The sequence below is a fragment of the Lissotriton vulgaris genome, chromosome 5, assembly GCF_964263255.1.
Source record: "Lissotriton vulgaris chromosome 5, aLisVul1.2, whole genome shotgun sequence".
Lineage (NCBI taxonomy): Eukaryota > Metazoa > Chordata > Amphibia > Caudata > Salamandridae > Lissotriton > Lissotriton vulgaris.
Window position 1 is genome coordinate 1,947,749,948 of NC_141693.1, and position 26,560 is coordinate 1,947,776,507.

General features: G+C 51.9%; 1 protein-coding gene across 1 annotated transcript in view; it reads left to right on the forward strand.

Annotated features, from left to right (window-relative positions):
* The window catches only part of PRRC2A (proline rich coiled-coil 2A), a 1,005,169-nt gene that overhangs the window by 554,978 nt on the left and 423,631 nt on the right, over positions 1 to 26,560 (forward strand). Inside the window, exon 12 of the mRNA XM_086919885.1 lies at positions 20,896 to 20,984. Within this exon, the coding sequence (XP_086776011.1) occupies positions 20,896 to 20,984 (89 nt within the window). The remainder of the gene's footprint in view (positions 1 to 20,895; positions 20,985 to 26,560) is intronic.

Genomic DNA, 26,560 nt, shown 5'->3' on the forward strand with positions numbered 1-26,560 from the left:
GATAGAGATTTCTTAAGGTCCTCTATCTTATAGCCTCTGGCTGCAAATCTTTGCACAGATTCATCTAAACATATTATTAAGTCATTGCTGTTGCTACAGATACGTTTGATCCTTAAAAATTCCCGTAGGGTATACTTTTAATTAGATGTCTAGGGTGGGTGCTGCTGGCATGGAGGATGGAATTTCTGGCCGTGGCTTTTCTATGGAGCTTAGTATTAATCGTGTTGTCTTTAATGTATATCTCTACATCAAGAAATTCTACTTTCTCCCTATTAATATTGGCTGTGAAACTAAGATTCATGTCATTGACATTGATCGTGTCCACAAATGCCTGTGTAGATTCAACAGAGTCCGGCCAAACTACACAAACATTGTCAATAAAACGCCACCAAGCAATAACCTTATCAGGAAAGAGCTCCAATAAGATGCGCCTCAGGACATGCTCCTCCCACCACCCTACATGTAAGCATGCAAAACGGGGGGAGAAGCATGCACACCTGGCCACACCTCGGAGTTGTTGATGTACAGAAGTGTTAAATAGGAAAAAATTGTTAAACAAGCATAACCTGATCATATGCAGTATCATTTTGTTATGTTCATAAAATTTGATGTCGCGTGTTGATAAATAATATTGTACTCCGGTCAGACCTATTTCATGGTCTATGCTTGTATATAGAGCACAAATATCCATCACACCAAACTACCTCATTCAACTTGTTCAAAAAATGTCCTGTGTCTTTTATGTAAGAATCCAAGTTTTCCACATAGTCTCTGATAAAAAAAAGTCAACGTATTTGGAAATTGGTTCCATTAGACCCCCTTGCGCTGATATAATCGGTCTTGCGGGTACAGGATTCATTTGTTTATGCACCTTAGGTATAAAGTATAGCATAGGGGTGATGGGATGGTCAACTTTCAAAAAGTTATATTCTTCCTTAGTGATTAAGCCCATCCGTTTCCATTGGGCTAACTCTTTGAAAACCAATTTCTTGACTTTATTCAATTCATTGAACGTGGCCGTTTTATAACACAATGCATCATCCAAGTGTTTATTTGCCTCTTCTATGTAGAGATTTCTCGGCCACAGAACAATATTTCCACCTTTATCTTCTTTTTTTTACAATGATACTGTTGTTGTCCTTGATTTTCATCAATTTAGTGTATTGTATTTCCTTATAACTCCTGTTGGGTTTTTTGTTTATCAATTCTCTATTCAGTTTTTTAAGATCATTTACAACATCACTAAAAATGTCAATAGCATCCCGTGGCATGACTGACATGAACGTTGAAGCGAGTTTGAATGGACTCAGGGCAGAGCTGCTGCATGCAATGCCCATATTACCCAATTCCTGTTGTGTGTTTTTATATTCAGACTCTTCGTCATCACATGCCAAAGATTGCGCTACTCTCAATCCCGGGATATCAGAAACCTGTAAAGTCTTGCTGGGTGCACTTTTGTCAATGATATTAGATGCACGGTCATTGGCTTTTTTTAATTTGTGGAATTTAATCAGCTTCAGTTTCCGGATGAACTTAAAAACATCTATTCTTGTTTGGGTGTATTTGAAGCCGCTTTTGGGACAAAAAGAGAGACCCAGTGACAGTAATTGTAATTCCGCAGCGTCCAAATCCATATTGCTGAGGTTTATTACGGTGTTACTATTTTCAACATTTTACACGTTTACTGCGCTTTCACTCTCCCTCCTTTGCCTCTCCAATTCCCTCGTGCGTTTCCGCCTTTTGTTGCGGTGTTGGGTACGTTTGTACCTTGTGGTTTTTGTTGTTGTTTCTGTTGGGGTGTCCAAGATAGCAGTGTTTGCCTGCGATCCTCTACGATAAACCCCAATTCCTCTGATGGAGTAAAGCTAGCTTGTCCCATGTTTGCTACTGTGTGATCTTCTGATTCCACGTTACTGCTAAATGAATTTGTGGAATTAGTTTCCTCCTGGGAAGACAACTCCTTGTTTGTAGTTTCCATTGATGTTGCAGCCTGCTTGGCTAACACTTTAGATGTAAATGCCTTTCTCTTTACATTATCAAATTTTCAAGAGAAAGTAAATATCCTGCCGGTTTCATAGTCCTTTTTAGGTCGAGCAGACCTACCCTCAATGCGTGAGCATTGAAGGTGTCTGCTTCAGAACCTATTGTGGCCCGTATTTAGGAATGTGGACAGCTACCAGACGCGCGCTTTGACGAGGTCAGATTTCACCTCGGGAGCGAGCGTCTGGTAGCTGCGCATGCGCAAAGCCCTTGCTCAGACACAGACACAGGCAGCCCCCACCCCTCTGCATGCACGCACGCACGCACGCACACACGCACAGGCGCGCGCATGCACACGCAGGCATACGGCACCCATACAGGCACACTATCCCCTACCTCGCATTCTCTCTCAATCACACACAGTCACGCATGCGCACACACGTTCCCTCGCGCACACACGCGCGCACACACTCTTCCCCCCTTCCCCCCCTCCCCCCCCCCCCCCCAGGCATACACACAGGCACGCACGCACTTTACATCAGCCCTGGGCCCCACTCACCAACTGCGCTCTTCCCGCGTGGCTCCTCACGGCGCGTCTCCTCATCTAAATCGGGGCTCCCTCAGGTCAGAGGAGCCCCGCAACAGGCGCCACACTCCTCCTTCTCCCCGGCCCCCTCCTGGGGACCCGGGCTACACCGGACGGCAGGGCGCTCCATGCGCCGGCAGCTCGCGGACCTCTGGAGGCGGGACTTCCGGTCGGCTGCGAGCGGATTGGCCGGCCGACCAAGAGCTTCCGGGTAGCCGCGGGCAGCGCGGAGGCACTCTCGTTTCTTACCTGGAGGGCGTCATACTCGCTCTCTATGCCTGGTGCAGCTTGGTCTGGGCATAGGCAGCCTGGGCTCACGATAACCATTTTACAGTACATGTTGTACAATCTTTTATGACAATGCTAACAAGTATAAACATGTTGTAATTGGGAAGTTGAATTATTACCGTGCTTAAAATTTGCTTGATTCTGTGTACATGGAATAATATTCATGTTTGAAAGATGTGCCAGCTCCCCATTGCTCCACGTTGTTAAAAGTGCAGAAGTAATAAAAGAGACTTTTGAAATCAAGTAATATTGCTTACATTCCATATATTTGCTAAACGATATATAGCAGTTGTGCATTGTGCTGTATCACCCAACATAGTTATAAACTGAGTCAGGTATTGCGTGCAAGGTTTTCAGCCTGATGGAGCGCTCCCTATACATTGAAAATAGACATTTCGCAACTTCCGTAGTTGGCTTCAGAAGGCTGCTATCTTGTCTCAACTTAAGGAAGTGTTGACCGTAAACCGAGCGCAACCGAGTCTTATTGCATACACCTCCAACGCCCTGCCCCGAACTCTAGCTCTACACATCCTCTCTAATAGGTAGGAAGCTGAAGCCTTGGTTCTGGTGAAATTTCTAGTGAGCCTCTTCCAAATATTTTGCGCTAAATAGATTGCAAGTGAATTTTGCCTCGACGGAGTTGCTGGAACCACCAACAAACACCCTGTGACTAAATTAAATGGATGACAGACTTCACACCCATCTTGATCTTATTGGTGATATCACAGTAAGATATACCACAACCTTTGACTCTAGTGAAGTCACAAAAAGTGAATAACAGATCATGCAATCAGAATAAAGAAAACTTTAAAGTTCACTCACCCTCTCACCCTCACACACCCTCTCACCCTCATACCCCCTCTCACCCTCACACCCCCTCACACCCTCACCCCCTCTCACCCCCCCCCTCACCCACCCCCTCACCCTCACCCTCACACCCCCACACCCTCTCACATCCTCACACATCCTCACCCCCTCACCCACACTCCCGTCCCACTCACCCTCCCTCACCCTCACACCCTCTCACCCTCACAACCCTCCCCCTCACACCCCTCCCCCTCACAACCCCACACCCTCCCCCTCACAAACCCTCACACCTCCTCACACCCCCTCACCCTCACACCCCCTCACACCCCCTCACCCTCACACCCCCACACCCTCGCACCTCTCACCCTCACACACCCTCACCCTCACACACACACCCTCACCCCCCTCACACCCCCTCACCCACCCTCACTCTCATGCACCCTCACCCACCCTTACATACCCTCAATAAACCTCACACACCATCACACCCCCCACTCACCCTCACACCCCCTCACCCTCCCTCACCCGCCCTCATTCACCCCCTCACACTCACACCCCCTCACCCTCACACCCCCTCACTCCCCCTCACACCCCCTCACCCCCCCTCTCACCATCACCCTCACCCCCCTCAACCCCCTCAACCTCATCCCCCTCAACCTCATCCCCCTCACACCCCTCACCCTCACACCCCCTCACACTCACACCCCCTCACCCTCACCCTCGCACCCCATCACTCGCACCCCATCACTCGCACACCCTCTCACCCTCTCACCCTCTCACCCTCTCACCCCCTCTCACCCTCTCACCCCCTCTCACCCTCTCACCCTCTCACCCTCTCACCCTCTCACACACTCACTCACCCTCGCACCCCATCACTCGCACCCCATCACTCGCACCCCATCACTCGCACCCCATCTCACCCTCTCACCCTCTCACCCTCTCACCCTCTCACCCTCTCACCCTCACACCCTCGCACCCCATCACTCGCACCCCATCACTCGCACCCCATCACTCGCACCCCATCACTCGCACCCCATCACTCGCACCCCATCACTCGCACCCCATCACTCGCACCCCATCACTCGCACCCCATCACTCGCACCCCATCACTCGCACCCCATCACTCGCACCCCATCACTCGCACCCCATCACTCGCACCCCATCACTCGCACCCCATCACTCGCACCCCATCACTCGCACCCCATCACTCGCACCCCATCACTCGCACCCCATCACTCGCACCCCATCACTCGCACCCCATCACTCGCACCCCATCACTCGCACCCCATCACTCGCACCCCATCACTCGCACCCCATCACTCGCACCCCATCACTCGCACCCCATCACTCGCACCCCATCACTCGCACCCCATCACTCGCACCCCATCACTCGCACCCCATCACTCGCACCCCATCACTCGCACCCCATCACTCGCACCCCATCACTCGCACCCCATCACTCGCACCCCATCACTCGCACCCCATCACTCGCACCCCATCACTCGCACCCCATCACTCGCACCCCATCACTCGCACCCCATCACTCGCACCCCATCACTCGCACCCCATCACTCGCACCCCATCACTCGCACCCCATCACTCGCACCCCATCACTCGCACCCCATCACTCGCACCCCATCACTCGCACCCCATCACTCGCACCCCATCACTCGCACCCCATCACTCGCACCCCATCACTCGCACCCCATCACTCGCACCCCATCACTCGCACCCCATCACTCGCACCCCCTCTCACCCTCTCACCCTCTCACCCTCTCACCCTCTCACCCTCTCACCCTCTCACCCTCTCACCCTCACACCCTCTCACCCTCACACCCACCCACCCTCACTCACCAGCATAGCATAACAAAACATAGCATAGCATAACAAAACACAGCATAGCATAACAAAACACAGCATAGCATAACAAAACACAGCATAGCATAACAAAACACAGCATAGCATAACAAAACACAGCATAGCATAACAAAACACAGCATAGCATAACAAAACACAGCATAGCATAACAAAACACAGCATAGCATAACAAAACACAGCATAGCATAACAAAACACAGCATAGCATAACAAAACACAGCATAGCATAACAAAACACAGCATAGCATAACAAAACACAGCATAGCATAACAAAACACAGCATAGCATAACAAAAAAAAGCATAGGATAGCAAAACTTGGAATAGCATAACCAAACAAAGCATATGATAGCAAAACGAAACATAGTATAACAAAACAAAACCTAGCATAGCAAAATACAACAAAGCATAGCATAACAAAACACAACAAAACAGCGTAGCATAACAAAACACAACAAAACATAGCATAGCATTCCAAAACATAGCATACCAAAACTAAGCAAAGCATAAAATAACAAAGCATAGCAGAACAAAACATAGCATAGCATAACAAAACACAACAAAACCAAACAAAACATAGCATTGCAAAGCATAGCAAAACATAGCATAACAAACAAAGCTTAGCATAACAAAACATAGCATAACAAAACATAGCATAGAATAACAAAACAAAACCTAGTGTTCGAGGCATGTGGGCTGCTAAATTCATATCTGTGCATAGATCGCCGCCTAGTGTTGGGTCCGGATGATTGCACATTGTTGTCCTGGAAGAGTCTTCGAAGTATCACGAGATAGGTGGCTCCTCCCCTGGACTACAGTGCGCATGGGCATCGACTCCATCCCCAGATTGTTTTTTTCCGCCATTGGGTTCGGATGTGAATTCGACGTCTCCTGTTCGGAATCAATAAAACAACTTCTTAAACGCCAAAAGGCTTTCCTTACTTCGTCGGTATTGTTGGCGTTCGGTCTCGTGTATACTCCGGCTCGTCGAGTCGGATATCGGAGGAGTCGGGTGACTCTTCGGTCATCGAGGCCCTGTCGACGCAGCAAGACCCTGACGATTCTACAATGGCACGGAGTCCGTTCAAGTACTGCCCCGTGTGTGGGTCGAAGTACCCACACATCGACGTGCACCCTGTGTGCAACAAGTGCTTGTCGCCGGACCACGACGAGGCCAGCTGTATGGCCTGTTCCAGGTTTCGATCGAAGAAGACGATCAAGCTTCGGCGCGTGGCGCGCCTCCAGGCCCAGCTAATGGCGCCGGCACCAGTGGACATCTTCGACAGCCCCGATGCAGGAGAACAAGAACTTCACCTGCAGATTTCACCTCCATCGGCGGGATGATCGCACATTGTTGTCGTGGAAGAGTCTTGGAAGTATCACGAGATAGGTGGCTCCTCCCCTGGACTACAGTGCGCATGAGCATTAACTCCATCCTCAGATTGTTTTTTTCCGCCATTGGGTTCGGATGTATATTGGTTCCCTCTAGTCGGAATCGATAAAAAACTTTCGTAAGACCAAAAGGTCTTTAGTTTTCTTCGTCAGTATAGTCTTGCGCTCCGAGCCGGATTGCATTCACCCGCGGTCATTTGGCGCGGAGGGCCCAGTCAACGCTAGAGACCCTATCGACTACTCATCATGGACCGAAGTTCGTTCAAGCGATGTCCCGTCTGCAACGCGAAGTATCCCCACATCGACGTCCACCCGGTGTGCAACAAGTGTCTGTCGCCGGACCATGATGAAGCCAGTTGCATGGCTTGTTCCCGTTTCAGGTCCAAGAAGACGCTTAAGCATCGACGCGCTGCGCGCCAGGAGGCCCAACACACTGCACCGGCGCCTGTGGACATTATCTGAAAGAGACACGTTAGTGATAGATTCCTTACCTTAGAATATCCCCAGGCGTCAGACTGGATTCGGAAAGTTTTGCGTAGCAGTATCCTTGCGTGTCGGTAGGCGTCGTCTGCGGCTCCGCGTCCGGCGTCGTGGGCGCCGTGATGACGTCGTCGGAGTACTTAGACGCCGCCTCCGCGTGCTGACGTCAGTTCTTCTTTTTTCCGCGCCAGCCAGCGCAGATCTGGAAAGAGCAGTTCCCTAGTCACTTTTTGACTAAACTTTTTTGTGATCTTTTGATCCATTTCGAAGTCTGTATGACTCCGACGATGCCTTTAGGGATGCCCGGATTCAAGCATTGCGACAAGTGCGACCGTACCATGTCGGTCACGGATCCCCACTGCCAGTGCCTGATGTGTGTGGGCGTCGACCATGACGACGAGGCCTGCTCCGACTGTCGGGCCCTTTCGAGGAAGGCCAGGCGGGAGCGGTCCCGCAGGCGACTCGAAATCCGCCAGTCGGCCCCGCGCCCTGTGAGGTCCCGGTCCCACGGGAGGTCGAGGGACAGGACGCGGGGACGGAGCCGACACAGCTCCGGGAGTCGGCGCCACTCCTCCGGGTCCAAGTTGTCAGGGAAGAAGCATAAGAAGTCGAAGAGACATCATAGCTCTTCTGACTCCCCCCGACGCTCGCTCGATGCGGCCGGGGGTTCGGGTGACACCGCCCACGCGGCTCCTTGGGAGTCGCGGGCGCCGCGTTCGGCCCCATACCCCCCGGTCCCTGGGCTGAACGCGACGCCGGAGGAGATCGAGCGTTTCCTCATGGCCATGAGGTCCCTTCCTCCTCCGACGGGTTCCGCGGCGCCTTCGGGCCCAGCGAACCCGTCTGGGGGTCCTAGTGGGTCGGGAGCTACGACCCCCACGCCGTTGAGTGCTTCGGCCTCGACGCCGCCGCAATGCCCCACGATCCCGACTCCGCCGGTGCCCAAGGGCCCGGCGCCGCAGGGTACAGCGGCCCCGGCGTCGTCGGCGCCTTCAGGCCCAGCGCCGCTGGACCCTCATTGGGCAATGGATCGTCACCGGTGGACCTTACGACCCCACCGGCGTCGGTCCGTGTGGTGTCCCCTCCGGCGTCGTCCTCAGGCGACGCCGTCCCCGATGCCTCCTTTCAATCGGTTCCGACGTCGGGACGACACCTATCGGCGCCGATCTCAACGCCGTTTGGAGATTTTAGTTTCTATGAACCGTCCTCATTCAATTACGACCCTGAATCTCAGGAGATGAGGGATGAGGAGGATTGGGAGGGGTCTGAGGACCCTCTGGCCAGAGAGTGCCAGTCTAACACGGACTGGACAGGAGACCTTGGGGATCTCCAGACACTGGATTTGTCTCTCCTCCTACCGTGGCTTCGGAGGAGGGTGCTACTTATGGTGTGGTGTTGATGAGGGCTGCCAAGGCCTTGGGCCTTGAGCTCCCCGTCGCGGCCGTGAGGACTAACCTCCTCACTGAGGTCCTTAAGCCGCAGTCATGCTCCATGGAGCCTCTGCTGCCGTTTAATGAGGCCTTGACGGACGTTCTTTTGGGCACTTGGTCCAGGCCCGCTACAGGTTCGCCTGTAGATAGGAACGTGGCCAGACGCCACCGCCCGGCCCCGGGCGACCCATGTTTCCTGTCCACCCACCCCACCCCCGAGAGTCTGTTTATCGAGGCCTCTAACTCCCAGACCGCCTTCCCGACGGCTCCACCGGACAGGGAGTCCAAGAGGAACGAGATCTATGGTAAGAAGATCTTCCTGTCCCTTGGCTTGGGACTGCGGTCTTCCAACACCGCATGCCTCTTGGGCCGTTACACCCACTCTCTGTGGGAAACGGTGGCGGAAGTGCTGCCAGAGTGTCTGTTGGAGGTACGGGCCAAACTCGGCCAAGCCCTGGTGGAGGGCCTGGACGCAGCCAAGTATTCAATCAGGTGCGGACTGGATACTACTGACTCGCTGGGCAGAGCGATGGCTACGACGGTGGCGGTACGACGCCACGCCTGGCTGAGATCCGCCAATTTCTCGGCAGACGTCCAAAATACACTCATGGACATGCCGTTGGATGGCTGTCGCCTCTTTGGCGACAAGGCAGACCACGCGCTTGAGCTCTTTAAGGACTCCAGCAAATGGGTGCCTTTCGCTCCTTTCGTGGCCAAGGAAGGGGCGTCCCCACACGTGCCGCCAGCCACTCGCCGCAAACTATCGTCCAGCGCGTCGTCGGCCGTGGAAACCGCCGTGGAGGCGGTCGGGGGAACAAGCGGAGTCAGTCCACACATGCCCCCGCAGCATCCGCCTCTAAACCCTCCTAGTCCGTGCTTTTTGGCCCATGTGACGCCAGTGGGAGGCAGGGTTCGCCATCACCACTCTCACTGGCGCACAGTCACTTCGGACAGGTGGGTGCTGCAGATCGTCCGAAGGGGTTACTCCCTCCCCTTCGAGACGACCCCTCAAGCCATGCCACCGCAACACCACCGCGTGTCGGGGGATCATTTGCGGCTCCTGGAGGAGGAAGTTTCGGCCCTCTTGGCCAAGGGGGCCATTGAGCGCGTTCCTGGGCCAGAAGTAGGACGTGGTTGCTGTGAGAAGTTGGCCTGATATGCAGTGCTCACTATTCTAGTGATCACTATGTATCAGTCCAAACAATCCTTATTGATGATTGGTTGTAAGTCAACCTTATAGACCAGCTATCCTAGTAGCATGGATACGAGCAGTCTTGGGGCTGAACTCTAGAGGGCGAGTTAAGCCAGCTGTTATACCATCACATATACCCCTTGAACACCAAGTGAAAGGACACAACACAAGTGTTATGAAAATAAACAGTGTACTTATTTAGATCACAACAGCCCTGTACTCTTTATGAGGACAGGGTACTAAGCACACAACAAAACTCTTACGAAAATACTTTAAGTTGCACAATTTACACAAATGCCCGAGGGGCACGGAAAACCATATACTACAAAAGTGGAATGCTAAATTACTAGCAGGTAAGTACTGGACTAATAGGCTTTGGAATCGCTAGGACTACGTTACTGAACCTTCAGATTACTAGTAGGAGGCCTAGGGGACTCGGGTGCAGAGTGTGCACTCTCACGCGGGATGCGGGACAAAGTCTATGGAGGCTAGTAAAAGCAAAGTTAGTGTACTCGGGCGAACCCGACTAGTTAGGCTGAAAACGAAAGTGGATCTGGACCCTTGGATAGTGAGTCTATGCTGGGGCACCGAAATGCCGAAGTTACCTAGCCCAGGGGCTGCGGCTGCATAGGTCTGGAAAGACGTCGGGAATCCTCGTTGCAGTCTATGGAGCCTGAAAGAAGAAGTTGCTGGCAGGCGACCAGTGAAGATTGTCCGGTGGATTCAAGCCTGGATCGAAGATGGAAGACACCTGTAAGCAGAGGGGACCAAGTTCTGAATCACTAGCCAGTGATTAGATGGGCACCAGGATGGCACCGGATGGAGTCACCTCGACCAGGTGAGTGGGCGACGCTGGGCTCTGCAGTCTCACGGACCAGGAGGCGTTGTCGGCGACCAGGATGGAGGTGCGAGCTCTCCCACGATGGTTGCTGCTGTTGACGTCGCTGGACCCAGGATTGGGGCAACAAGTCTTGGCAAATTCAAGCCCACGCGGTGGACCTAAAATGGCGTCTGGAGTGGACCAGGAGGGTCCGGGGTGCTCCTCTTTTGAAAGGGAGCAAGGGCCAGTCTGGAGCAACCAGACTAGCAGTGGTTAAGTCGTCGGTCGTCGTCGGGAAGGCCACAAGCCAGCGGGCTAGTAGCCAGACAACGCGGTGAGCAGCAAAAAGCAGAAGGGCCCCACGCAGATCTGGTGGATGCTGGAGGGCTGGACTTCGGTGCTGGAGCTGCTCAGGGTTGGGGCTTCTCGGACCCCAAAGCACTCACACGAGGATCCCTCGGCGGTCATGCTGGATAGAAGTCGTGCAGTTCTGATGATGGCCGGTCCCTCGAGGTCTCGTCGCACCTACGGTTCTCAGCTTAGCTGTAGAGGTAGGTAGAGGTCAGAGGTGCCAGGGAAGCCGGGTCTCGTCGAGCTGGTCAGTCGGATTCCGGAGGCAAACCGCAGTGTTCTTAGATGGTGCCTGCGGGTGCAGGGTGACTACTCCTTAGCCACAAGGGAGAAATCTTGAGAAGAAGTCGAGAGTTCCTTTCATAGAAAGTAGTTTCTTGATTCAAAGATGATCTAATTTGGAAGGGGGCCCGCTCCTATCTTTATACTAGGAAAAGGGGCTGGCACGCGACTAGGTCCTGCCCATGGGTGGGACCAGGAAGGGGGGTGGTTACACCCCTCTCCCATGCCGGACTTTCCCTAGCTCAGGGGCTGGTGTGCCCCTGGAACTGGTTCTAGCCGGCAGATGTATAGTGAGCACCGGGGTGCCACTCGCAGTCACCTTCCTCTAAAGCCCTGCCTACCCAGGATACACAAAACCCTGTCTGGGATGATGCTAGCGGCGCCCCTGACAGGAAACCCTTTGTCCAAGCTCCCCTCGCTGGAAGGACTCCCAGCTGCAGGGGGTCAGACTTGTATCTGTGGTGGCAGCATCCATTTTGTGATGCTGAGGTTTGAGTTAACTTTAACCGGGATTCACAGTTACATACATGTCGTGTCCCTCTAGAAGGGTGGAATGCTAACCCCGTCGCCAGAATTGGCGAGGGGTTAGTATTCCAATTCGTATGACACCTTACTCGACATGTTTTGATAAAGCGATAGCATATAACCGCGAGGATTATAATGCACTTAAGAGTATATGTTACGCGTTATGATGGAACAGCTATTAGGACTTGGTTCCGCAAGCTGCAAACGGGCTCGGATAATGCCAGAGCACCATCTCACACGATTCCAAGCACTCTGCCTTCAGGATTGTCAAGGCATGCCATAGGAGTGACTGATAGGAATCTGTGTGTCCATTTTAGGGTTAGATATAGGCATACTATATCTAAAGCAAAGGGTGATTACACCACCTTGCCCCAGCTGTCGTGCAGCCAGTTGTGTCAGATTTAGATGGCCAGCCAGGGGTGGCATAATACCCCTGGCAGGCCCTGGGTACACCTATGCCCTGGATACCTAAGGTATGCTGTACAGGGACTGATAAGGTGGCCCAGTACCAATTGGTAAATGCACCTAAGGTACATGTGAGTCAATTTAGAGAGAGAACAGCTAGGCTGTGGGTCTGATTAGCAGGCCCACAGCCAGGGAAAGTCGTAAACCAGTGAAGCAAAAATCTGGGGTGATCATAGGATTGCAGACCCTACTCTCCTACAGTGTACACAGCAGTTCTAGATGGATGTTCAGCTCTTTGTAGGCTGCGTTGGCGCCTAAAAAGGTTGGGCCGTGCACAAACGGACCATCTCCCGGAGGTTTGTTCTGTGCATCAACGCATGTTACTCCTTGGTCAAGAAGGAGCCTCCTGTGTGACTGCGTGCCAATGCGACCAGGGCTACTGCAGCCTCTACTGCCTTGGGACGCGGCGTTTCTTTGCAGGACATTTGTCAGGCAGCTACGTGGGCCTCGCTGCACACACGTTTACCAAGCATTACTGTCTTGACAATCTGAAAGAAACACGTTAGTGTTAGATTCCTTACCTTAGAATATCCCCAGGCGTCAGTCTGGATCCGGAAACTTTTGCGTAGCAGTACCCTTGCGCGTCGGTAGGCGTCGTCTGCAGGCGTCTCCTGCGGCTCCGCGTCCGTCGTTGGCGTCGTGCGCCGTGATGACGTCGCTGGAGTATATAGACGCCGCCTCCGCGCGCTGACGTCAGTTCTTCTTTTTTCCGCGCCAGTGGACTCAGATCTGAAGAGCGGTACCCGGTCTTTTGACCAAGTTTTTTCTAGTGATTACTATCTTTGTGCCTGGTAAGGATGCCCGGTTTTAAGAATTGTGACGGTTGTGACCGCACGATGTCGGTCACGGACCATCACCGACTCTGTCTCCGGTGCCTGGGCCCCGACCACGATGTCGACGCCTGCGTCGATTGCCGGGCTCTGACTAGCAAAGCTAGGCGGGAGCGGTCCCGCAAGCTGCTCGAGCTCCGGGTGTCGGCCCCGCGTCGAGAGCGGTCTCGGTCCGGCCGGAGGTCCAGGGAGCGCTCGAGGGAGCGGTCGCGGAGCCGCGCCGGGCGCTCCGGAAGTCGACATCACTCATCGGGTTCGTCAGGTAAGAGACACAAGAAGTCGGGGCGTCGTCATCGCACCCCCGACTCCCCCCGACGCTCGCGCGATGTGGCCGGGGGTTCGGGTGACCCCAACCCCGCGGCTCCGCGAGAGTCGCCGGCGCGGCCTGCCCCATACCCTCAGGTCCCTGGGCAAGGTGCGACACCTGAGGAGATAGGGCCCTCATGGCCATGAGGAACGCCTCTATCTTCTCCGGCGGGTTCCACGGCGCCTACGGGCCCAGTGAACCCGTCCGGGGGCCCTAGCGGTTCAGCTGACCCTACCTCGACGCCGTCGGATGCTCCGACACCGGCGCCGACTCCGGCGCCGCTAGGGCCTTCAGGGTCGACGTCGGATGGACGTCCGTCCGATCCGGCGCCGACTCCATCGGGGTTACCCCCGACGCCGCCCCCGCGCGACGCCGGTTCCTCGGTGCCGGCTTCGGGCGGCACCGGGGCTCCGGCTCCGGGCGGCGCCGTCCCCATTCCCTCACCGAATCCGGACGCGGAGTCGGACCGGCGTCGCCCGACGCCGGGCTCGACGCCGATGGGGCCTGTTGACCCCTTGGAGCCGGTCTACATGGTTGACACCGACTATGGTGATGATGTAGAGTACGGTGAGGGCTGGGAGGGGTCTGAGGACCCTCTGTCACGCGAGTGCCAGTATGACATGGACTGGACAGGTGATTTGGGGGACGCCAGTGGATTGGATGACTCTCCTAACCCTGGTTTTGTCTCTCCTCCTTCCGTGGCATCGGAGGAGGGAGCTGCCTATTCAGTGGTGTTGATGAGGGCTGCCAAGGCCTTAAACCTTGAGCTCCCCGTCGCGGCCGTGAGGCCTAACATCCTCACTGAGGTCTTCAAACCGCGGTCATGCCCACAGGAGCCTCTGCTGCCGTTTAACGAAGCCTTGTCAGACGTTCTGTTGGGCACTTGGTCCAGGCCCTCTTCAGGTGCGCCTGTTGATCGGAACGTGGCCAGACGCCACCGTCCTTGTCCGGACGACCCCAAGTTCCTGTCCACCCACCCCACCCCTGAGAGTCTGGTGATCCAGGCCTCTACCTCCCAGTCCGCATTCCCGTCGGCCCCGCCCGATCGGGAATCCAAGAGGTACGACCAATATGGCAAGAAGGTCTTCTCGTCCCTGAGTTTAGGACTGCGGTCTTACAACACCGCTTGCCTCTTGGGCCGCTACACCCACTCTGTGTGGGATACGGTCGCGGATCTGCTGCCAGAATGCCCCATGGAGGTGCGGGCAAAACTCGGCAAAGCTGTAGCTGAGGGCCGAGATGCAGCTAGGTATTCTATTCGATGTGGTCTCGATACGACCGACTCGCTAGGCAGAGCGATGTCCACGACGGTGGCGATTCGTCGCCACGCCTGGTTGAGATCCGCCAACTTCTCGGCAGATGTCCAGAATACTTTGATGGACATGCCGTTCGATGGCTGTCATCTGTTTGGTGACAAGGCGGACCACGCGCTGGAACGCTTCAAGGACTCCAGGGTCACGGCCAAGTCCTTGGGTCTCTCGACCCAGCGCCAGCAAACGGGTTCGTTTCGCTCCTTTCGTGGCCACGGAAGGGGCGTCCCCACACATGCTGCCAGCCATGCACCGCAACAATCATTTCAACGCGGTGGCGGCCGTGGAAACCGCCGTGGAGGCGGTCGGGGTCAACGGCGGGGTCAGGCCACATCCCCCCCGCAGCATCTGCCTCAAAATCCTCCTAGTCCGTGCTTTCAGGCCCACGTGACGCCAGTGGGTGGCAGGGTTCGCCGTCACCACGCCCGCTGGCGCACGATCACATCGGACAGGTGGGTGCTGCAAATCGTCCGAAGGGGCTACTCCCTCCCCTTCGAGACCACTCCTCCAGCCATGCCACCGCAGAACCACCGTGTGTCGGGGGACCACTTGCGACTTCTGCAGGAGGAAGTTACGGCCCTCTTGGCCAAGGGGGCCATCGAGCGCGTTCCTGGGCCAGAAGTAGGACGTGGTTGCTATTCCCACTACTTTCTGGTACCCAAGAAGGACAAAGGGGGCCTACGTCCTATCTTGGATCAAATGAACGTCAACGGCTTCCTCCGGAAGGAGAAGTTCAAGATGTTGACTTTGGCTCAGGTCTTGGCTGCTCTCGACCCGCAAGACTGGATGGTAGCGTTGGACTTGCAGGATGCGTATTTTCACATCCCCGTCCTGCCGGCCCACCGGCGTTACCTGCGGTTCACAGTAGGCCAGGAGCACTTTCAGTTTATCGTGCTCCCCTTCGGCCTTACCAGCGCCCCACGGGTGTTCACAAAGGTGATGGCGGTGGTCGCAGCCCATCTGCGCAGGTTGGGGGTTTCAGTCTTCCCCTACCTAGACGACTGGTTGTTGAAGGCGGGCTCGCCCCAGACAGTCGTCCACCACCTCCAGATGACGGCAGACCTCTTGCACGGCCTGGGGTTCTCCATCAATGTGCCGAAATCACACCTGTGTCCCTCTCAAAAGCTCCTTTTCATCGGAGCGGTTCTGGACTCGGCGCAGTTTCGGGTTTATCCTCCGGAACGGCGGGTCCGGGATATTCAGGCGTTGATTCCCATCTTTCAGCCGTTATCCCGGGTTTCGGTCAGGTTGACGCTGCGGCTACTGGGGCTGATGGCTTCCTGCATCCTTCTGGTGCATCACGCCCGGTGGCGGATGCGGGCTCTGCAGTGGGACCTGAAGTTTCAGTGGGCCCAGCATCAGGGCAACTTGTCCGACCACGTCTTGATCTCGGAGGGCACTGCGAGACAACTGCAGTGGTGGCTTACGGACCGCGATTGGGTCAGGGGCAAGTCCCTCTCCCTTCCCCAACCGGAGCACGTTGTCGTGACGGACGCGTCCCTCCAGGGCTGGGGAGGCCACTTGGGAGAGGCGGAGATCAGAGGCATCTGGTCTCCGGCGGAGTCCCGGCTCCATATAAACATGTTGGAGCTGAGGGCGATTCGTCTAGCACTGAAGGCATTCCTCCCCTTTGTCAAAGGGAGTGTAGTGCAGGTGTTCACGGACAACACCACCGCCATGTGGTACTGCAACAAACAAGGCGGGGTGGGGTCGTGGACCCTTTGCCAGGAGGCTCTGCGCCTCTGGCAGTGGCTGGAACGTCAGGGCGTGACTCTGACGGTTCAACACCTGGCAGGTTCTCTGAACGCCAGGGCGGACGAACTCAGCCGTCGGTGCTCGATGGATCACGAATGGCGTCTGAACTCGGACGTGGCGCAAGGCCTCTTTCGGCGATGGGGAGAGCCTTGGTTAGATCTATTCGCCACAGAAGAGAACGCGCAATGTCATCAGTTCTGCGCGTTGGAGTTTCCAAGACGGCACTCGCACGGCGACGCCTTTCGGCGCGAGTGGAGTTGCGGTCTGTTATACGCCTTTCCGCCTATACCACTTCTGCCCAGAGTGCTGAAGAAGATCAGGCGCGACCGGGCCCAAGTTATTCTTGTGGCTCCGGACTGGGCTCGAAGGTACTGGTATCCCGAGCTACTCGGCATGTCAGTCGGTCCCCCGATCCGCCTGCCCCTTCAGGAGGACCTTCTGTCGCAGCAACAGGGGACGGTCCTCCACCCGAACCTGTCCAGTCTCCACCTCCATGCTTGGAGATTGAGCGGCGGCAGTTGAGGCCATTTGACTTGCCTCCTGAAGTCTGTAATGTGATTCTGGCAGCCAGGCGTCCCTCCACGAAATCGGTATACGCCTGTCGGTGGAACAAGTTTGTGGCATGGTGCACAGCAAAGGCTGTGGATCCTCTTTCTGCCCCTCTCTCCGAGGTTCTTCTGTTCCTTCTCTCTCTTGCCCAGCAGGGCTCTGCTCTGGGCACTATCAAGGGCTATCTTTCTGCCCTTTCAGCCTTTCTTAGGCTTCCTGATCAGCCTTCTTTGTTCAAGTCCCCAATTGTAACGAGGTTCCTGAAAGGCATCACACACATGTATCCCCCTGTTCCATTTGTGATGCCTCAGTGGGACTTGAACCTGGTTCTAACCTTCTTGATGTGTGCTCCCTTTGAGCCCCTTCATTCTTGCCCTCTCCGTCTCCTGACTTTAAAGACGGCTTTCCTGGTTGCCATCACCTCTGCCAGGAGGGTGAGTGAGCTCCAGGCTCTTTCTGTCAAACCTCCTTTCTTGTCCATCCATCCTGACAAGGTGGTTCTGAGGACTAGACCTTCTTTCCTGCCCAAAGTAGTTTCTGCTTTTCACATCGGGCAGTCCATCCCCCTCCCTTCCTTCTTCCCGCCTCCGCATCCTTCAAAGGATGAAGAGCGGCTCCACCGTCTGGACCCAAAACGTGCGCTTTCATTTTACATGGATCGCACACGCCAGTTCCGGGTGGATGACCAACTGTTTGTTGGCTACGTGGGTGCGAAGAAGGGACGGGCGGTACATAAACGGACCATCTCACGGTGGGTCGTTCTCTGCATCAAAGCGTGCTACTCTTTGGCTCGGAAGGAGCCTCCTGTTGGGCTGAGGGCCCATTCCACTCGGGCCACGGCGGCTACTACTGCCCTGGGCCGGGGAGTCCCCTTGCAGGACATTTGCCAAGCGGCTACGTGGGCCTCGCTGCACACCTTTGCGAGGCACTACTGCCTGGACAGTCAAGTCCGGAGGGATGGCTTCTTTGGCCGTTCTGTCCTCCAGGACTTTCTGGTGTAGGAATGTATTGGTTCGCAGACCCTCCACCGGGGTTGGTATTGCTGGGGTATCTATTCTAAGGTAAGGAATCTAATACTAAAGTGTTTCTTTCAGATGAACAAGTGACTTACCTTCGGTAACGATATATCTGTAAGAAACATTAGTTAGTGTTAGATTCCTTACCGAACCCACCCATCCTCCCCGTTCTGCGAACTGATACCTAGGGTTAAGGACATCCCTTTCAGGGCCCTAGTTTCAAAAGGCACCAGTGTTGGTTCTCTCATGGCTCTGCGTCTTCTGGCGCGGAAAAGCTGTGTGCAAAGAACTGACGTCAGCGCGCGGAGGCGGCGTCTATATACTCCAGCGACGTCATCACGGCGCACGACGCCAACGACGGACGCGGAGCCGCAGGAGACGCCTGCAGACGACGCCTACCGACGCGCAAGGGTACTGCTACGCAAAAGTTTCCGGATCCAGACTGACGCCTGGGGATATTCTAAGGTAAGGAATCTAACACTAACTAATGTTTCTTACAGATATATCGTTACCGAAGGTAAGTAACTTGTTCGTCAAGTCCAGAGAGACGGCTTCTTTGGCCGTTCTGTTCTGTGACTTTCTGGTGTTATCTTGTTTGCAGACCCACCACTGGGGTTGGTATTGCTGGGGTATCTATTCTAAGGTAAGGAATCTAATGTGTCTCTTTCATATGCACAAGTTACTACTTGTGTAACGATATATCTGTAAGAGACATCAGTTAGTGATAGATTCCTTACCACTTTACCAATCCTCCCCGTTCTGCGAACTGATTACTAGGGTTAAGGTCATCCCTTTTAGGTCCCAAATGTAATGCACCAATGGTCGGTATCTTGCATGGCTCTGTGTTCCTGGCGCGGAAAGTCGTGTACAGAACGGATGTCATCGTGCATGGGTAGCGCCTATGTACTCTCCGTGACGTCATCTTGGGGCTTGCGACGCCAGTGACGCGCAGAACCGCAGGACGCCACCTACTGACACGCAGAGTTACTGCTAAGCAAAAACATTCCGGATCCTGTCTGACACCTTGGGATATTCTAAGGTAAGGAATCTATCACTAACTAATGTCTCTTACAGATATATTGTTGCACAAGTAGTGACTTGTGCGTCAATGTCCATGCACACTATCACCGAAAGGAGGAGTCCCCTACCACATGACTGGAAAGACTGCTTAGAAGAAAAACAACTTGCAAACATCCGTACCCAATGCTATATGGCAGAAGTATGCAAAGCATGTGAATCTACAGGTCTACATGCCAAGTGCAGATGCTTACTGGGTAAGTAACATTATTCTTACTGTCCACACAGACACTAAACATTGTGTGAACATTTCCTGGAAACAAAGAAGCAAACCTGGGACAAACTGTCTTTAAATTCTACTTCTTCAAATGTCTTCTAATCTTCATCATAAGCCTCCCACTTCAGGGGAGATGCTCTGATTTTCAGTCTATACAGTGCATTTTATCAGCAGCTACCCATGCTGCAAGCAGACAACTTACCTTTCGCAGTTGATTTGCAGCTTTTAGTGATGTAGATTCACATGCCAACTAATGTAACATCTGTGATAATTGCTTTGTTTCTAATCTTTCCTTACTCCATTCAGACATTTTTGCATCTTTACACTTAACCATATGGGGAAAACACACTCTGAGATGTCTGTACTTTAGTGCATTTTGTGTTCTAAAAGGGAGGTGTCACTAGTAATTTCGAAACCAAAACTACTCCTTCAAAGGATAAGAACACATAACTTTTGAAGCCCAAAACTAGATCCTCAGTTCCGAGGACCAATAGCTCATTAACTCATATTTACATGACTGACTGCCTTAAACTCACTGTGCAAAAATAATTACTGCATCAGACACATTTACAAGAGAAGCTTGTAAAATTCCTTCAACTCTCTTGCTCAGTCACATTAAAGTCCATCCTCCGTGTCTCTAGTGTGTGATGCCACACTACATATGGAGGGGTTGGGGCCCTTTGACTTGCTATCACTCGCTCATCTCTCATGTAGTGTCCTCTGAGAGTTTAGGGCAAGCACTAATGTTCTTCTTGCTAGATTACAGGATCACCTATATTCTTAGCTGATTTAAAAGCAACTGCGATAGTCTTGAGGATTCACTTGATATTTATGGACCAAAATGCTTGATACATCCTATTTGAGACAGGTACACTAGTCCTTTCTCCATAGATTGGAGTACTGTAGAATGGAGTGGAGTGAATTGGAGTCGAGTTAATGTGAATCCAGCAGTTTTTTCTTTCCTTATTTCATACAGAACCAAGCCTCAGCTGGCAAAGGCAATAGGTGTATGATCCTAAACAAACAACTGTTAATTGACTTCTACTGTACTTGTATTGGACACCCTATTTTTTCCATTAAACAAGGTGATGTGAACCTCAAATTCTCTGATTAGTGTAGAAAGGGAGAGTCCAAAGTTTAGCCCAAAGGATCACCATGCTCAGTTGTAAGCATCTGATCAACTTTGCACTAAAACACTCTTCTGGGTTTTAGCTGCTGACCCAACCTGTGGTGCAAATTGGTGTGATTGCTTTTTTGTGCCTACCATCTCGTGGAATCATTGAAATTACATCTTCTTGTGGATCTTAACTGGGTATTAATCCCTAGAAAGACTGATATATTCACTTTTATCTTTGAAACAGATAATTACAGGAAGTCTTACTCTCCGTCTGGCCCTGTGGAAGCCTGGATCGACCCCCTGAACACTTATGAAGACCCCGTGGGCACAGAGGTAATGTAAGGGAAGATGTAAGGAAGTGGCTCATTAAGGGCAGTGTCTTCTTTTAGTTGCTCTGCACTGTGTATTTCCATACAGAATGCTTTTTATTGACCACTTTCTGTTGACACAGCATTAACACCTCTGCTGTGCTTTTTGTTTGGGCTTTTATATTTCCTTTGCAGCACGTTTACCGACAATCATAATTGTGCATAGAATCCGCCATGAAATGTAACATTTTGTTTTTGAAGAAGCCAAAAACATAGAGCATACAAATACTATATCTGCAATTATGCACCATCTAAACCTGATCTGCATTACGTACAAATGTGTACCTATTGGCTCATGGGTTTCTTTCCCCTCAAATTTCTCCTTGAGTGTAATATCCCAAGGTGCTTCACTGGACTAAAAGAAAAAATGAAATCCCTTCAAATGGCAACAGGCTTTATAGATTGTCATTATGGCAAATATGGTTTCTCTGTTGCACATACTATTACACTTGACTTCATTTTAAAGTACAGCTCAGAAGTTTTTTTTTTTAAACTTTGTTTATTGATTTTCCACAAAACAAATTAACATATATCTTCTCATTATCAGCATATTCCACAATGTTACAGAGGAGAATTTAATTTAAAAACATTTATACAGCGCTCGTTTACCCAGCGGTTTCATGGCGCTAGTGGTGAACAGTGGACGGCAGCAGCTAAAGGGATTTAAGTCGAGTAGGCTTGCATAAAAAGGAAGGTTTTAAGATCCTTCCGAAACTGGAGGTAAGAAGGTGAGGTGCGCAGGGTAGCCGGGAGGGAGTTCCAAAAGGCTGGAGCCAAGACAGCAAATCTCGCTCCACCCGCCTTCTGTTTTTTAAAACGGGGGATGGTTAGGAGGGCCAAATAAGTGGAGCGAAGTTCTCTGCCTGGGAGGTAGGGCTTAATGGCAGAGCAAATGGATTCGGGAGCAGTGCCTGATCTGGCCTGGTAGGTGAGGCAACCGAGTTTGAAAAGGGCACGTTCTTTCACAGGGAGCCAATGTAATGATTTGAGTAGTGGGGTGGTCCGGTGGTATTTGGGCAGGCCATGGATCAGGCGGGCGGCCTGATTATGTACCAGTTGCAAGCGGTGGATCGCGTAGGCAGGGGCCCCGTTATAGACTATGTTGCCATAGTCTATACAAGACAGTACCATGGCCAGCACGATTATTTTTAGAGCAGAGGGAGAAAAGAAACGGGAGACTTTCCTGATTATTCTGAGGGAAAAAAAACAGGAGGAAACCACGGAACCAACTTGTGAGTGGACAGTGAGTTGAGAGTTAAGAAGGATCCCAAGGGTTTTTACTTTGGGTACAGGGAGTGGGGGGGCACCAAGGGAAGGGGGCCAGAAAGAGGGGGACCATGGACTGCAACCACCTCCGGTCAGGACCAGCTCGGTCTTGTCCGGATTAAGTTTGAGGTGGTTGCAGTTCATCCAAACTTGAATGAACGTCATTACTGTCTGGACGTTCAGGGCGGATGAAGATGAGTGGGACAGGTTGAAAATTAGCTGGAGGTCATCCGCATAGTTGAAGACAGTGACCTCCAGTTGCTGTAACATAAAAATGAGGGGGAAAATGTATAGGTTAAACAAAAGGGGGGAAAGTGATGAGCCCTGGGGAACCCCACACTCTACCTTGCGGGAGGCCGCGGCGAAGCCAGCCAAATGGACCGCTTGAGCTCTCCCAGAGAGAAAAGACTCAAGCCATGAGAAGGCCAAGCCTTCTATGCCCGCCGCCCTGACACGGTTGAGGAGGATGGAATGGTCCACCGTGTCAAAAGCGGCGGACAGGTCTAGAAGTATCAAGGCTTGCGGAAGGTTGGTGTCGATACCTTCACACAGTTTGTCCATTACTGAGATGACCACTTTCTCCGTAGAGTGCAGGGGACGGAAACCGGCTTGACAGGGGGAGAGGCAATGATTTGCCTCAACATGGGTGCTCAAAATGGTGGTAACATGGGTTTCCAGGACTTTTGCAAGGTAAGGCAGGAGGGAAATGGGGCGATAGTTGGAGGGGGAGAAAACTTAGAGAAGAGAACAAAACAACCAGTAGGTACCGGTACTGACATTTCTACAAGCTTACACTCTACTGTGTTCATACAGCGGTTATAGCATCACATCTAGAACGTATTCAGCATGCGAGTGCATGTTTGTAATGTAAAGTAAATCCTGCATTATACATACTGAACATTGGCAAGAAACTTTCCTAAGGCCTCACATGCCGTCACCATTCCTTCTTTCCCTCTGTCAGAGATTTCGACTAACTTCGAATATGCAATCTATGCAGCTTGCTATGTAATCCACATCCCCCACAACGTTTGCAATGTAAAAATCATGGTTGGCAATTAATGTCCGGAGTATTACTCTGGGTGCTGGAGCTGTCCCTGGCTTGTGCCCATTGCAAAAACGACTCCCATATGTTTTTTGGTCTGGAGGCAGGTGTCATCAATTCCCAGTAAACACCCAATTGTGTATGACAATAGGTGACATCAGATAGCCACTCGGCAAGAGTTGGTACCTACCTCCTGCCCCATCTCAGAGCAATCTGCCGCCGAGCGTACAGCAACAGCAGGGCATGTAACTTGCGTCTGTGAGGTATGGTGTCCTTAACCAGGCCAAGAAAACCTAATAGTGGGGAGGCTATATCTGCCCTCCCAACTATCTGGTTCACTGCCGTTAAGATGTCTCCCAATACTCTGATAGCTTAGAGCAGTCCCCTGCCATGTGCAAGAACGATGCTTGTTCAAAACCACATCTCCAACATCCGCATCCTCTCTCAGCTGCATTCTATGCAGACTGACTGGAGTTCTATAGTATCGATGTAGGAATTTAAATGGATTAGGCGTAATTTATAGTTTGGAGATAGTTCTAGCATTTGCCTACAACAATATTCCCATTGTTCTTCCAGCATGGGGGGGCCCAACTCAGTGTTTCACAACTGCAAGGATCTCGGGTGCGTGATTGGGGCCTGACATTGCAAAGTGGTGTACAGACGGGTTACTAACTTACGTGGAGAAGCCCTGGCTAAAATGTTTTCTAGTGCTTGAAATGTCGGAGGTGCCTCAGGGAAACTCTCCCATAGTGTACGACATGCTACTTTTAACAGCTCGGGAGTTGGTACCCAATGACGTCCTTTGAACATGCCTCGCATTTGAATCTTTGTACCTTTGTTTTGTACCGTGACAATAACTGATTAGTGTTTGATAACAACACAACGTACTGCATTATTTTGCTTCTTCAATGGCTTTCCAAACATAAGGTGCGAGATTTAAGATTCATGTCGTCTATTAAATTACCGGCTCATTAACAAATTATTGAGTTATATTATCAGGGCGGGCCGAAATAGGACCTTTTCCTAAACAGGACTCTGTGCACGTGCTCTGGCCTGTAAAATTGTACGTTTAATTGGCTTGTCCCCAATTGGCATAACCTAACTTACTTGTAAGTCCGTTGCATAAGGGACCTCGGGTATCCAGGGCCTGTATATTGAAGTTTCCCCCAAGGACGTGCAGCATTTATGCCACCTTGAGTGGGACAGAGTAAAGCATGGTTCCTAGTCTGCCACTGCAGACTTGAAAGGCATTTTTAAACTGCTGAATTTGACTTCGCAATTTTAAGTAATGGCAAAGCCCAAACCTACCTTTATAGGGCTTGCCTAGACCGTGCATGCGCTGCCTCTTTGAGACATAGTTTTTAGGGCTCGCAGACCTAGCGCTGAAGGCCCCTTGCGCTCCTCGCTCTGTGAGGCTTAATGTCATGGGTACGATTTCGGAAGGGGTCTTGAAGCCCCGCCGGTTTTTCCCATTGGCTTGCGTCATGGCTTAGGCTAAATGCTGGCTTTCTATTGTGAAGGTGGCTTTTTAGTCCCTCCTTGTTACTGCCCTGTCCACTTTTGGCTCGCCAACCCAGACTGGATCCTTTACTTCCGGCGTGACACTGTCTCCTTTAATTAGTGGGTGAGCACTTTCTTTTTGTCATTCCGGCTGGGAAGGGCGATGTTCTAAGTTGAATGTGGATACCGCTCTCCATTTATTTTTTTATTTATTTACTTCAATTTGGAGCTTTGTGCGAGCTTTAGGGACACCATGCTCTGTTAATTTATTTACTTTTTTACTTTAAATCACAGCACGGCGCCCGCTTGAGGGGCACAATGCTCCGTTTATTTATTTCTCCGCCTTATTTGCATTGAGCTGTCAGGTTCACACTGTGATTAGACGCAGTGTTTCTCCTCAGATGCGTGATGCAGTCCTGTTGTACACAATTCTCCTGGTAGTCCGACCGCTTCTGTCACCCAAACGTTTCCTGCCTCCTTTGAGGTTTGCACCTTCAGTCGCTGGCCGTCTCTCAGCGGAGTTGACTCCATGCGTGGGAGTCTGTGTATACTCCGTTGGCAGAGCCCATCCAAGCTTCCATACTGAGTTTGGAAGCTGTAAACAGGTACGTATGTACGCCCGGCTGGCATGTGATTTTTACGGACTGCAGACAGAGAAATCTGACGGGTATGAGAAGATATAGAAAAGGCAAACGGGCATAAACGATGCTAGAAACATAATAATAATAATAATAGTAAACATACAAAGGGGCGCGGAACATTACTCGAGAAAAACTATAATTAAAAGAAACAATGGAAATATGGAAAATCATCAGTAGGACATGCAAAAAAATGAGTAAAATAATACCTGAGATATTTTTAAAAGGCCATTGCGCAAAGTGTATTTGAAAGTGTTTATCCCCAAGGCGCTTGTTCCGATTCTGATCACATTTGGCATTTTAAGATGTCCGGATTGCTAGCTGTTTGTCCCTATCAGTCCCTCTTTTATTTCCACAGTCCCTGCGGCTGGTAGACTAAGTCACTGACAGGCTCCTCCCACACCGATCTTGCCCTTCTGTCACTCGTCCCCGTGGTTTGTCTTCTCTTTAGCAAGGGATTCTCCCTCAGGACATTTGAACAAGCCATGGCTTTTGCCACTCGGCAGTTCGTTTGCGTGTTGTCCTCCTCCAGCGCCCACAGGCAAAGAACATGGTCATCAAGCATGTGGCGGTGATCGGCGGGGGGTTTATGGGCGCAGGCATTGCACAGGTGAGACTAAGGAAAGGAGAAGCACTGCAGCTCAACAGAGATCACGCAGCGCCTGCCTTGGGATCATTAGAAAAGCATGATGCAGGGCAGCCTGAGATCGCCCTAGGAAGAATTGGGGGGAGAGCTCCATGTGGAATAACAGACAAAAATTTTCGTCAGGAGTCTGTGGTGTTGGCTGTCCTGAGGTTTGTAAGGAGCCAACTCACAGCTGACTGGCATTTAATCAAAGGCTAGCTTTTCATAAGAACACACAGAGCCAGTAATCTAATCTGTAAACTGTAGGATTAACAGGTATGATACTGGGTTTACAAATTGCTTTTTATGTATTTTTATAGTACGTATTTTGAATTTTTATGTTAATGAGCGCTATCATTCTGTCGCGCTCAGATACTGTAAAAGTCATGTCCTTCTATTTTTGGGAACTGTCCCGTATTTTTCGGGTTTTTAAAAGCTGGTCATCCTACTTGTCCTCAATGCATTGAATG